We start from the raw sequence: 14046 nt of genomic DNA on the forward strand, positions 1-14046 counted from the left end.
CTCACCAGCAACCACAGGTTATACCACACTACTACTAATCCTGGAACTTTTCCTTGCAACAAGCCCCGTTGACAGCTTTGTCCACATATCTATTCTGGAGATACCATCACTGGACCTAATTATGTTAACCACAGAATCACGGACATATTCTCCTGTTCCTCAACTAACATCATATATGCCATCATGTTCCAACAATGCCCACACTCCATGTATATAGGACAGAATGCAAACACTCTGACAAAGAATGAATGGACACAAAACAGACATCAAAGAACTCCAAGGCACAAACCTGACAGCCAGCACTTGAATGGAGTGGGCCGTTGTGTTAATGACCTGAAAGTCTGTGTTTTACTGAAAAGGAACTTGAACAACCATCTACAGAGGGACTACTCACAACTGTCATTTATATTCAAATTCGATACATTAACATGTGGGACAGCAATTACCTAGCCCATTATAAGGACTCTTTTACATACTTTGATGTTTTATTTAACTCTAACTTCCCCACCCCACACCCCCCTCCTGCCGCCCCTCTGCTGTTCTCATTTGCAAACCTTGATAACAGTTTTTGGACCTCTGGGCTTTATATATTGAGTCTGTTATGGGATGACTATGATCTGAAGAATTGCGTCTGTCCCACAAAAGCTCATCACCTAATAAATTTTTTTAAGTCTTTAAAGTGCTATGTGACTGCTTTTTTGTTTTTACAGAGAGAATGTTAGGAACTAATATTCATATTCAAATTCGACACATTAACATGTGGTTAGAACAAAGGACAGCAATTACCTGACCCATTACAAGGACTCTTTTCCATACTTTGATATTTGAGGTAACACTTACTTCCCCGCCTCCATCCCCCTCTCTTGCTCTTTGATCTGATTTGCCAACTATGATAACACTTTTTCTGATTTGTGAAACTGGATAATTTTTGGAACTCAGGGTTTTATATATTTGAGTCTTTTCTGGCAGGGCTGTAGAATGGAAGAAGTGGGTCTGGTCCCATGAAAGCTCATCACCTAACGAATTGTTTTGTTAGTCTTTAAAGTGCTACATGACTGCTTTTTTGTTTCAGTTTAAACCGTTTAAACGGGATTTTACATTCCTAGTTACTGGAATTTGTTTTCCAGATTTAAATCTTAATTTCCTGCAGAAGTTACTCTTTACTTGTTCTCTACAATTGTTTCTCTCAACATGTGACTATTAAAGACTCCAAAATTTGGAGTCATCATCTACATCGTTTATTACTGTGCATCCTATATAGCACGCAAGATTTAGAATCTATGCTCCTGGCATCTTCAAAGTACATTTAATGAACTTTCATTTTAAGATGGATTTTCTAATACCATTTTCTAGAACATCCAATAGGTTCTATACTCTTTTTCCTACACTCCTAACAATAAACTCAAGTTATGCACTTTACAGGAGAATACAATGCACAGATTTAGCTCACTCGCTTAACAGTATGGGACAGATGTATACGTAGTGTCCAGAAGACGCAAAGTTAAAAAGTGGACCAGTTGGCAAACAGACTATGAACTACTGTATTAATTGGTTTATACTGCAGATCAGAGACACTCAACCTTTCCAAAATACCCCTTTCAGGAGTCTGATTTGTTTTGCATCCCCTCAAGTTTCACCTCATTTACAAAATCAAACACAAAAAGAACCCATAAAAGTCACAGAACTTTATCGAAAAACTGCTTGCTTTCAAATTTTTACCTTTCAGTTATAAAATAAATGAACTAGTATATAAATATTATACATACATTTCAGTCTAATATATACAGTGGTATAAAAGTAAAACCCAAATTTTAGTTTGTACTGACTTTTCCATTGCTTTTTGTGTACCCTGCTATAAAACTAGACAAATATCTAGATAGTTTATATGAGCTCTTTCTGTAACCCAGAGGTAACACACACCCTGTTTGAGAACAATTGCTTTTCTATGAAGAAGACTGAAGCTCAAGCGCTGAACCTGTGTATTACATACCATGTGCACGCCATAGAATAAACCATCAAAATACACAGCTTCAAGTTGCACATAACTCGCTTAGTGCAAGTCAAGCATAACTTGAAGCTGCTCTGCAGCTGTCAGCCTACCTAGCTTTCCAATGCTGCAGGCAGCTAGGCAGACTAAGGGCCCGTTCTCTCTGCCTTTCCCTAATGCCACCACTGTCAGTGGCACCACTAGAGGAAGCCAGGGAGAAAGGACCCTTAACCTGCTCAGCTGCCTGCAGCTGCAGGTAGCTAAGCAGGCTGAAGGCCTTCTCCCTGTCTTCCCCCAGCAATACTGCCGTCAGGCTGGGCAGGTTGTTCTGTTTGCCAGGTTCCACAAGCAGAACTAAGCAGTGGCCTGGTTCCCCACTCCCCACCCCAACTTGCGTAAAAATTTGAGTTATGCAGGGATTGCAGGAATGCAACCCCCACATAACGCGACTTTTTACTGTCTACACATTGGAGCTTTATAAGCCAGCACCCTTGGGACCTCACCAGTGCAAAAGCAGAGAATATGCCAAACCATGGGAGATAAATATTGTCTAGCACCATTACCAACATTTCCATTGCTTCCTGGGCTATTAAAAAAACACACACAAGTAAATTAGAGCTAAACAGCACAAAACACTGGCTATAAACAAACTCTGTGACTGTGAAAAACTTGGTCACAGGCATGATAAGTGGACATCCAGATAACTAAAATCATGTCAGACCACGGATGGTGCCGGACCAGAGAGATTCAACCTTTACAAATATTTACCAATGTTTCTAACCTCAAATCCACAAAACATGGCAAAATCACTAAATCTTTTTGATGTCTAGGGTAAAACCAAGTTTTATAAAAAAGAAACAGCCTGAGTTGTAAACACAAACATCTGAAAAATTTCAGTAATTACAAGAATTACACTGTTTCTCATTGTGGAATACAGAGATCATTTTGCAAAAAGTTGCATTTAGGTCAGCTAGATTTCACCTAAATGAGCAAATTTTTCAATTAACTGTAAAACTGGAAAAGGAACCCTGTCATGAAAATGTTTCTCAGACTGGTTTAAGAAAAACTAAGCAAAATGAGTATTTGTAAAAACTGCTTTTAAAATATCTAAAATTTCAATATCTAAAAACCCAAAAGTTTTGAAACATTACCATTTTCAGTTTTGATCAAGTTTAGAAATAAATCTCATTGTATGTCCAATTTTAATGGAGCCTGGAGATATCAGACCCAGGGGCATGGCATCTCTAACATAAGCATGCAGATTCGTCTAGATAGAAACCAGTTAGTAGTTAGGATTCAAAGCAAGTTCAGTTCTTTAAATTCAGTCTTGCCATTCACATTGGAAAGTACCAGAGACAATTCTTTGAGATGACTTCCTAGAAAGTTTTCAGTACCTGACTAACTACAGAACCAAGATAATCATCTTCCATGAACATCCAAGCATCAGGTGAACTATTGCACAGGTCATTCAAAAAAGGCTACGCTTAAGGAAACGATACCCATGTGTATGACATGAGTTTTGCCACTCTCATTCCATCCAACTGTGCCAAGGTGCAATTTTAACATTTTTGTCAACAGGTTGGAAAACTAGGAGTAGCACAACACAGTCACGTAATCCTTCCCAAATCACATGTTAAACTAAACATAAAGTTACCATAAAACTATTGCATAATTACAAGTTGTTTTTTTTTTTTAAATGGTGGAATCAACAAAATATATCCAACAACTGCACAAGGGTGCACATATTTTCATTCCTATTCTACATACTGCTTGCAAACAAAGACTGTTCCAAACAAATTCAGATGCAACTAAAAAAGCAGGCTCGATGGAGCTCTCTAGGGAAGTGGTTGGCAACCAGTAGAGCAAGAGCCTCTCTTTCCGAATTTGGTAAAAAAAGAAAAAAAAAAAAACATTCAACAGCTACAGTGCACGTGAATACAAATAGTCCATAATAAATAACATCAAACCATACTTTTTAGAACGCCAATTTTAAGAACACCACACACAAATATCCCACAATGCACTGCAGGTTAAAGGGTTGTGATTCACATTGTTTGCAATTTAGATATGAGTTGGTCATTTCTTTCATTTCTGGGCTTTTAGAGTTCACCAAAATATGAAAAATAGAGGGAGTTTTTTGTGTTTTTTTTTTTTTTTAACTTTGCAATTATAGCATTGAGAGCCACAAAGAAGTCCTTAAAGGACTGCATGTGGCTCCAAAGGGGCAGGCTGCAGACCCCTGCTCCAGGGGTATGATGCCTGCACTACAGAGCTATTCTGGAGTATCTTATTCTGGAGTTGTTACTCCAAAATAAGATATTCTGGAATAATGGACTACACTACAGAGAAACCCCAAAATAAGCAGAACTTATTCTAAAAGTGTACATCCCCACACAACAGAACCTATTTGAAATGAGAGCACATGGAAAAATCAAACATGCTACATCCACACAGCACCTTTATGTCAGAATAAACTAGTCTAGAATAGCTTATTTTAAAATAGCCTTTCTTCCCTATCTACACAACTGCGATCTTGAAATAGGTGTTAACAGGTTTAGGCTACATCTACACTAGCCCAAAACTTCGAAATGGCCATTTTGAAGTTTACTAATGAAACATTGAAATACATATTCAGCACCTCATTAGAATGCCGGAAGCCGCAGCACTTCAAAATTGACACAGCTCGTCCAGGCAGGGCTCCTTTTCGAAAGGACCCCAGAAACTTCGAAATCCACTTATTCCTAACAGCAGATAGGAATAAGGGGACTTCGAAGTTGCTGGGGTCCTTTCAAAAAGGAGCCCCGTCTGGACGAGCAGCATCAATTTGGAAGTGCTGCACCTTCTGGCATTCTAATGAGGTGCTGAATATGTATTTCAACGCTTCATTAGTAAACTTCGAAATGGCCATTGACATGGCCATCTCAAAGTTTTGGGCTTGTGTAGACATGGCCTAGCTGATTCTGAAACAAGCTAACAGTTATTTTGAAATAGTGGTTGCATTGCGTAGACCCTCACAAAGACATGTCAAAATAATGGCCTTTATTTTGACATAGCTTTGCTATGTAGACATAACTTCTAAGAAACCTAGGGTCTTTTTCAAGCCTACCAAAGCTCAACAGAACGGAAGCTAAGCATCCCACAAAGACTCACATAACACATTCGGGATTCTCCTTCTTCAGAAAGGCTCAGGCTTACCTCCTTGGCCACCACCGCCACATTAGACGTCCCAGGACTGCAGCCAGCCCTGTGGGGCCTGCTTCCCACGCTACGTCTGTCCCTAAAACAGATTCACTCCGCACACCGGGCACGGACGACGGATTTCCAAGCAAAACTGAACGACTCTGGCCCGAAGCGGCCTGGGAAGGGAGAAGGGGCCCGCCTAGGCCGGGTCAGCCCCAACCCGCGCGGAACACGCGCTGTAAACACTCTGCCCGCGTCGGATCCGGCCCCAACCCCAGTCTGGGCATTACTAACTCTAGCTAGATCCACGAGCTTAGAGCCAAGTACCCAGCGGTGCCGCGTACTGAGGGGGGAAGCAGGGTCCCGCCGCCCGCCGGGCCTCACCTTGCTGGATGTCGCCGTTGGCGCCCCCCGGCACGGGCACGCTGAGCTGGCGCTCGGGCTCTGGCAGGCAGCGGCGGCAGAAGGAGTGCAGGCAGGGCAGCAACTTGGGCTCAGCCTCCCGCCGGCTCTGCAGGCTCTGAGCGCACACAGCGCAGGTGTCCAGCAGCGACAGCGGGCCCGGCGCGGCCGCCGGCAGGGGTGGCAGGGGACTAGGGCCAGGGCCTGGCGCGGCCTCCACCTCCGCCTCTGCCGGGCCCTTCTCAGCCGCGACGCCGGGGCTCTCACGCTCCTCGGGCGGGGCGACGGCGAGGGGAGCGGAACCGGAGGGGGACGTGACCGTGGGCTCCTGTCCACCACCGACCGGGCCGGGATCCACGGCCCCCTCCCCACCGCCTCCTTTGTTTTCCGCCATGTTTCCTCCTTTGAACTCGACTCCCCGCTCCACGCATTCCGCGCCTCCGCCCGCACGCCTCGCGTCACCGGGCTCCCGCACAGGCTGCGTGCTCGTGCCCGCCAGGTGCGGGGGGGGCCGAGGCTGAGCACGTGCCCGAGTGCGGCGCGCGACCAACACAGAGCGGCTGGAAAGCGCGAGCTAGGCGAGCGGCATGACGCCAGGGAGTGGCGGCGCATGCGCATGATGCTGCTCCCTGGTTGGAAGAGGGTGGTGCCGGGAAGCAGCTTCGCTCTCAGATGCTCAGCAGCTGGCACGGAGAGGGGCGGGGCTTCCTTTCCTTGCCCGAGTATTCTTCGGTAGCTGCAGCCAATCATCTTCCCCAGCCGGAAGTAAGCGGCAGGGCCGTAGCAGCCAACTACAATTGCAGGAAGCGTGATGGGCACTGGCACTGCCCGCTCGCGGTCAACAAGAGGCGGGTCTGCCTCCCTCCCTCCTGCCCCGCCCTGGAGAGGAAAGGTGCAGGGAGGATAGGGGGAAGAGTGAAGCGGCCAACTTTCCACGTGTGCAAACCCAACCCCCTTCACTCCCCTCGCAGCCCCTCATTTTCACTGGGCTCCAGCCCAGGCTGGGGATTAGGCTGTGGGGTCACAGATAAAGCATCCGCATAGGTGTAAGGACACAGCCTCTGAGGGAATGGGGGTAGGGGAGAGGGTTGAAGGCTAGAGTGGCTAGCCATGACCTCAGCCAGCTGCCCCCAAGCAGACACACATCCCTCAGTTCACAGGTATGTGCAAAACATGGCAGCTTTGGAGGATGATGCCACCCACCACCCCCATTGACTGTGGTTCCCAGCCACTGGGAGATGCAGAGTTGACACAGCATAGAGCACTGCATCAAGCTTTTCTGCCCCCCCAGCGGAGTAGCCAAAGCACCCGTCGTCACCTCTGAGGAGTGTGTGTCTCTCTCTCTCAGTCTCACACACACACACGTCAGCATAGGTAAGTGGCCACAGAGGAGCAGCCCCCATGGTGAACTCAAGTGGCTACCCCAAGCCTTGCACAGTTGGAGGCCCAGTGGTGCCCACCCCCAAACTGGCCTATGGCCAGGAGGGACAGAGGGTTACCTTTGGCTGAAAGCCAGGTGTAGCAGAGGGGTAGAGGTCCCCTTCCCCCATCCTAACCACATGAGCAATAGAGGACAGATCCTGCTTGGCCCTAATGTGTGGTACCACTCCACCCTCCCAGCCCATTCTGCTTCACATCACTGCAGCAGCAGGAACCAGCGTTCCTGCAGTTCCTATGGCCTGTACCGAAATGAAGTGCAGCAGGCCAGGACGGTGAGCTGGCTGTACCTGCCGCCTCTCACAGAGGGAAGGGGAGGTGATGCCTGCTGTCTCCATCACACCAAGCCTTTGTTCCCCCAATACCCACTCCTCCAGGCAACAGGCTTAGGAAGTTAAAGGGGCAGGGTGTGGTATAAAAGGGAAAGGGTAGGATCTCTGACAGAGAAGAGGGTTGTTTCAGACCCTGTGCCTGGAGCACTGAGGAGGGGTAGCTACTAGGACCCCTTTTTGACCTCCAGTTCAGTCAAAGAACAACTCTACCTAGTACCCAGTCACAGCTATCAACCCAACCTGCTATTAGCTAGGCCCATCCATAGAAGGGCAAGGGGCCTGTGCTGAGGCCTGACTGGGGTGCCAGGGGAAAAGAGGGGAGTCAGAGAAGGGCTCTCCACCCTGACTTGTGCATTGATGAGGAATAGATAAATATTGCAAAGTGAGTAGACATGCCAGGGCAGGGAAAGGGGAGTGGCTGGAGGCCACGTGAGAAAAATAAGGCAGCCTTGGAGGAAAGCTTAACAGAAAGCAGCCTGAGAAAGATGGGCTTAGCTCAGCATCACAAGGGAACTGCAAGACTGATTTAAGCTAGAAAATTCAGGTTTCCATATCTGTGTAACCCATAATAGAACAATTGCATGGGGTATATAAGGACATCTGGACTTCGTTTTCGTTGAGAACTGGTCACTGCTTGCCTTTTCTTCCGTGGCCATGTAAATTAAAGCACTTCTGTTAGCAAACAATGATCCTGTCTGAATTTCTACATCATTTTGGGGGCTTGTCCGGCATGCATCCTTACACAGATCACCCCAACTAGGACCTTTGTCCTGGCTCTTTGACTTCGTCACTCCAGGAAGGCAATCCTCAACTCGGTTCTTCAGCTCGGTGGCTTTGACGCTCCAGACCCTGATCTACCATCTGCCTGTTTGGCTTCGGCAGTAAATCCCTAGCCCGGGTAAGTACTTGTCTGTTTTGGTGTCAGTAAGTCCTAGGTGTGACAATGGGTGGCGGAATCTCTGAAGTCCCGCCGATCCCACACACTTTATGTATCTGAAATATGGGCCCACGTCAACTCAGTATTTAACTAAATGGAACCAGTTTACCAATGATGATCAGTGCAGTGCAGTGGCCCTTAGACAGGTTGTGGGATCACAATATTCTTAAACATCTCCCAGAAAATTTATAAAAGTAAACATCCAGTTCAAATGAAAGCCTGGTACCTATCGGAAGATGAGTCTGAAAAGCACCGTAAGTGCTCCCTCTGGCCTCCTATAAGGAGAATAAAGGAAAAGTTTAAGAAGCAAATTGATCATCTTCAAAATCAAGTTAAAGATCTCCAATGCCAGGGTCCAACCCCATCTGTCCCTTGTCTACCATATCCAACTAAACTTCAGCCAGCCCTGATTCCACCACTAAACGATACATCCTGAGATGATTTATTAGATCAGTGGGTCCCGTTTCCACCACTGGCTGCCAGTCCCTTGGCCTCAGGCACCGCTGATGCCACGCTTACAAGGACATCAGACCAGGCACTGCTGCCGCTTCCTGACCCCGAGTCCCCTCTTACTACTCACCTATGATTCCCCTGCAGGGGATCAATTTGAAATTGACACCCCTTTGAACTCTCAGGAGGAATGGAGCATACATTCTGCCACGCTAGATCAGCAGGGCACCCTGGTCAGAATGACCCTCTGGAATCAAAAAAAATGCCACCACCAAGCTAGACTGCCAAAAGCAAAAGATCCCTGGGAGAAAAACTCGCCAGAGTGAGAAAGCTGTCAAGCTGCAGTGTCCCCTCCGAGAATACCTTGTACCGGGGGAGGGGGGAGCAGTCTGTGGGGGTCCATGTCCCTTTTTCACCTTCAGAAATTATCTCCTGGTCAAATCACCTTCCCCAAAACTCTGTGAAGACCCTACGGGGTTTGCACAAAAACTCCAAACCCTCTTGGAAGTCTATAAGCTGACTCACGGTGACATTCAGATGCTCCTCAGTGGTCTTCTTCCTGGAGGCCAGAAAGACACCCTCCTTAAAGCGGCCAAGTGGCCTCTTCAAGACCCCGATAAAAATAATCTGCCACACCTCTACAAACAGGTCCTCAACGCCGTCCCTAAGATCTCCCCACAAAAGACAGACTGGTCCAAAAATCTCCATTTGTAGGCAAAAACCAGAAGAGCACCCAGCCGATTATCATTCTCGCCTGATCGAAGCCTTTAAGGCATATTCTGGCAGTCCAGACCCAGGAGCTAGCCTCTCTGCTGTGATTACTCAGACCTTTGTTTTAGGTCTGTTACCTAAAATATCTGAGCCTCTGCAAAACACCGTGATCGGTTGGGAAACCAAACCCTGCACCGAAATTTTGGCAGCTGCCACTCACTTTTATACTAAAGCCCAACAGCAAAAATGGAAGGCTCAAGAAAAACTGATGGCTTTGCAAATTAAAGATCTTCAGGGCAGCGCCATACCAAGGCGCCCTACAGGACCATTTCACTTCACTTGACCACCTAGTCCCTTTGAAGTTCCTAATGACTCTGCCACTACTGCAAGCAGAAAAGCCAATGGAAAAAATGAGTGCCGAAACAGACCTTGGGGGCCCCCAATCTCAGCTAATACTCCTACATTTCAGCCAGGCACCCACCGCGCTCTACTGCCCAGATCTGTCCCTCTCCAGTCCCATGAGAATGAAAATCAGTATTAGGACAGCCAAGAGACTCTAGCTCCTTTACTTTCTACCTTCTCTGATGGTACAATACCTGTTAGTATAGAAAAACAGACTGTTTCCCTTTCTTGTTGACACTGGTGCTCCTTTGTCTATGCTTAGCTGTGATTTTGTATCTAAGGTTCCTGTTTCTGACAAAGTAATTACTGCTGTGGGTATTGGAGATGAACCCCATTGACCACCCTGTTATGCAGCTGCACTCGTTTACCTTGGGCCCCCTCACTAAGCAACATGCCTTTCTATTGAGTCCCTGTGCTTCTGTAAATCTGTTGGGGGCGAGACCTCCTTTGTAACTTGCGGGCAACAGTTCATTGTTCTCCAGACGGGGTTTTCCTCACATTTCCCCAGACCCAAATACCTGCCTTGATGATGACACTCATGGAACAGGAACCTGAGTCCAATTCTTCCTCATGGCAACAGGAACTATTGGCTTACCTTCCTGAGTCCTTTTGGTCCCATTCCACGACCGATGTGGGTCTACTGAAGGGTGCCATTGCAGTTTCTATCAAGCGTCGTCCCCCATCGATCCTGCAATACCTGTTGTCAGCTGCTGCCTCTAAAGGCATTGTTCCTGTAATATAACGTCTCCTAAAACAAGGTGTCCTTGTACCGACTCGCTCTTGTTGTAACACTCCAATCCTTCCCGTCCGTAAGAAGGAAAAGTATACACCTGAGGGGTTGCCTGTTTATCGATTTGTCCAAGATTTATGTGCTATTAACAATTTTGTGTTCCCTTTGACAGCTGTGGTGCCCAACCCACTACTGTACTTCCTCAGATACCCTACGGAAAAATAAAAGGCAGAAGCAGGTATCTCTGTAATGCCTTTTTCTCCATACCAGTTCCCCCTGACTCTCAATACTTGTTTGCTTTTACCTACCACAGTTGACAATACACTTTCACCCGCCTGCCTCAAGGTTTCTGTGATTCGCCCACCATATATAGCCAACTTCTCAAGCCTGACCTTGATACAGTTCAGCTGCCTCATGATTCTGTGTTGGTTCAGTATGTAGATGACCTGCTCCTTTGCTCCGATACCCTCCCTCATTCTCAAACTGACTGTTGCTCTTTTAGAGTCTTTTAGGGTCATAAAGCCTCCTTCTATAAGCTGCAATTCTGTCAGAGTTTTGTTACTTAGCTGGGATACAATATTTCTCACAGTACCCGTCACCTGTGCCCTGATCATCTTTCTGCTGTCCTTTCTCTGCCTCGCCCACAGACGAAATGCCAACTCTGTGGGTTCCTAGGTGCTGCCAACTACTGCCAACAGTGGATTCCTAATGACTAACCTTTCCAAACCCCTCACCCTTCTGACCTGTTACTCTTCCCCTGACCCGCTGCTCTGGGAAGATGTCCATGAATCTGCTTTCTGTCAGCTCAAGCAAGCTCTTTCCACTTCTCCTGCTCTCGGTCTAGAAGGTCTGACTCTTCTAAGCCTGACTCTTTTCTGGCCATGAACACTAAGGTACTGCTTCAGGTGTCCTGACCCAGCCTTTTGGGATTTCCCCCCACCACCTCATTGCTTACTAGAGTGCCTCCCTCGACCCAGTCACCTCTGGGTTCCCTCCTTGTCTCCACACTGTTGCCACTGCCACTCTGATGGTTTCTAAAACCGATAATCTTGTCCTTGGGCACCCCCTTGTTGTTGCTGTCCCACATGCTGTTCTTGTCCTCCTCCAACGTGGCAGAACTCAACACCTATCCCCGGGCCATTTAACCCACTATGAGGTGGTTCTTTTGGCTTCGACCCCTCAATCCTGCCTCTGTTCTTCCTTCACCTTCAGATGGACAACCCCATGACTGTACTCAGCTTGTGGATTTCATCTCTCTTCCCCGCCCTGATCTTTCTGATACCCCTCTGATTAATCCTGACCTCATTCTCTGTCAATGGCTCTTGTTTTCGACACAATGATGGTGTTCTTCGAGCTGGTTATGCTGTCTGTTCTGATCACACCATTATTGGTTCTGCAGCTCTGTTACCAGTGCTCAAGCTGCTGAACTCATTGCTCTCACCCGTGCCTGTCACCTTGCTGCTGAACAGTCCACTTATATCTATACAGACTCACGCTATGCCTTTGGCATTTGCCATTCCTTTGGACAGATCTGGAAACAATGGGGTTTTCTTACTTCTGCTGCAACTCCCATCTCTCACCATTGCATCATTACTGCTCTCCTAGATGCTATTCTCCTCCCCTCCACCCTTGCTGTCCTATGGTGCAAAGCGCACACTGCTGCTGACCCTGCATCTCTGGGAAATTATAGGGCGGATGCTGCAGCCAAAACCGCTGCCCTGTCAGAACTCTCGCCTCCGGTCTCACAGGCCACTGTCTACCTCTCCTCCCTTATCTCCCCTGACCTTCCCTTCCTCCAGGACACCACTCCAGAAGCCAAAAGACGCCTGGATTTCCGCGGGCTGCACTCTCCACTCTGACTCCTTATGGCGGCACCCATCTGGTCGTCTTGTAGCCCCCAGGGCCCTACTATCCCTCTTAGCCCAACTGGCCCACTCGGCCAAAGGGGGGGATGATAGCCGAGGTTGACCGCCATTGGTATGCCCCCAGTTTTTCAGCAGTGGCTGCTCATTTTTGTCACCAGTGTCCAAAGTGTCAGTGACACAATCCTGGCCGACCACCCCACCAGCCACGTACATTCCACGGACCTTTGGGCCTTTACTCCTTTTCTCACCTCCAGAAAGATTTTATTGAGTTGCCCAGGTCAGGCCCCTGGAAGTATGCGTTAGTTACTGTCTGTCTTTTCGGCGGCTGGCCTGAGGCATTCCCTTGCCGACAGGCTGATGCCCTCACTGTGGCCAAGAAACTTCTTTTTGACTTACGCCCCCGCTTCGGTCTGCCCCTTTCCCTGGGCTCAGACCGTAGCCCCTATTTTGTTGGCCAGGTGGTCCAATACGTCTGTAAAGTCCTTTCCATCGATAACAGCTCCACACCCCAAACCATCCTCAGAGTGGGCATAAAGTGGAACGAAAACACTTTGATATTAAGCTTCGCCTGGTGAAGACCTGTGAGCACTCCGCTTTAAAATGGCCAGAGGCCCTCCCCTTGGTACTTTTCCAAATCCGAAATTCTGTCCAGAAGTCCTCGGGTCTATCCCCTTTTGAGATTGTTATGGGTCGACTCATGAGGGGACTTGCTGCCCCTCCGCGTCAACACCTGACTCATCTCCATGATTCTTTATTAACCTACTGCCAAGGGCTCACAAAGGCCCTTAAGGTCATCTTGTTGCAGGTTAGGGCCACAGCACAGGACCAGTCTCTAGATGGTGGATCAGTTGTCCACCTGGTCTAACCAGAAGATTGGGTCCTAATTCAGGTTCACCAGAGGAAGGATTGCATGCAGCCTTGGTGGAAGGGACCTTTACAGGTCCTGCTAACCACCCCAACTGCCATGAAGGTCGCCAAAGTTGCTGCCTGGGTTCATACTGCCCACTGCAAAAAAGGTACCCACCCCCATGGAGTGGAAAGCCTCTCTCTCCAGCAATATCTCCTTGAAAATCCAGAGGGTTCCACGAGAATGAAGATTAGACAACGAAGTCTCAAAAACTAGAGGGTTCCTTGTGAGTGAAGATCAGACAAAAATCTTGAAAAATAGCCTACCCACAGACCTTGGGTGCAGAACACAATGCCATCCACAACCTCAAAAACAACCCTGACGTTATAATCAAAGAGGCAGATAAAGGAGAAGCTACTGTCATCATGAACAGGTCTGACTACCAGAAGGAGGCTTCCAGACAACTCTCTAATACCAAATTTTACAGGCTACTTTCCTCAGATCCCACCGAGGAATACACTAAGAAACTACACCATCTGCTCAGGACACTTCCTACACAAGCACAAGAACAGATTTATACCAACACACCTCTAGAGCCCCGTCCGGGGCTATTCTGCCTACTACCCAAGATCCACAAACCTGGAAATCCTGGACGCCCCATCATCTCGGGCATTGGCACTCTCACTGAAGGACTGTCTGGTTATGTGGACTCTGTCCTCAGACCTTATGCCACCAGCACTCCCAGCTATCTCCAAGACACCACTGA

At 47.7% G+C, this 14046-nt stretch overlaps 1 protein-coding gene across 2 annotated transcripts in view; it reads right to left on the reverse strand.

The window, feature by feature from the left end:
- Nucleotides 1-6149, reverse strand: part of TRIM33 (tripartite motif containing 33) — a 76664-nt gene extending 70515 nt beyond the window's left edge. For both annotated transcript variants that reach the window (XM_074977315.1, XM_074977314.1), the window contains exon 1: nucleotides 5552-6149. In XM_074977315.1, the coding sequence (XP_074833416.1) occupies nucleotides 5552-5963 (412 nt within the window). In that variant the 5' untranslated portion in view covers nucleotides 5964-6149. The remainder of the gene's footprint in view (nucleotides 1-5551) is intronic.
- Between the last annotated feature and the right edge of the window lie 7897 nt (nucleotides 6150-14046).

Source organism: Carettochelys insculpta, chromosome 26, assembly GCF_033958435.1.
Source record: "Carettochelys insculpta isolate YL-2023 chromosome 26, ASM3395843v1, whole genome shotgun sequence".
Taxonomy (NCBI): domain Eukaryota; kingdom Metazoa; phylum Chordata; order Testudines; family Carettochelyidae; genus Carettochelys; species Carettochelys insculpta.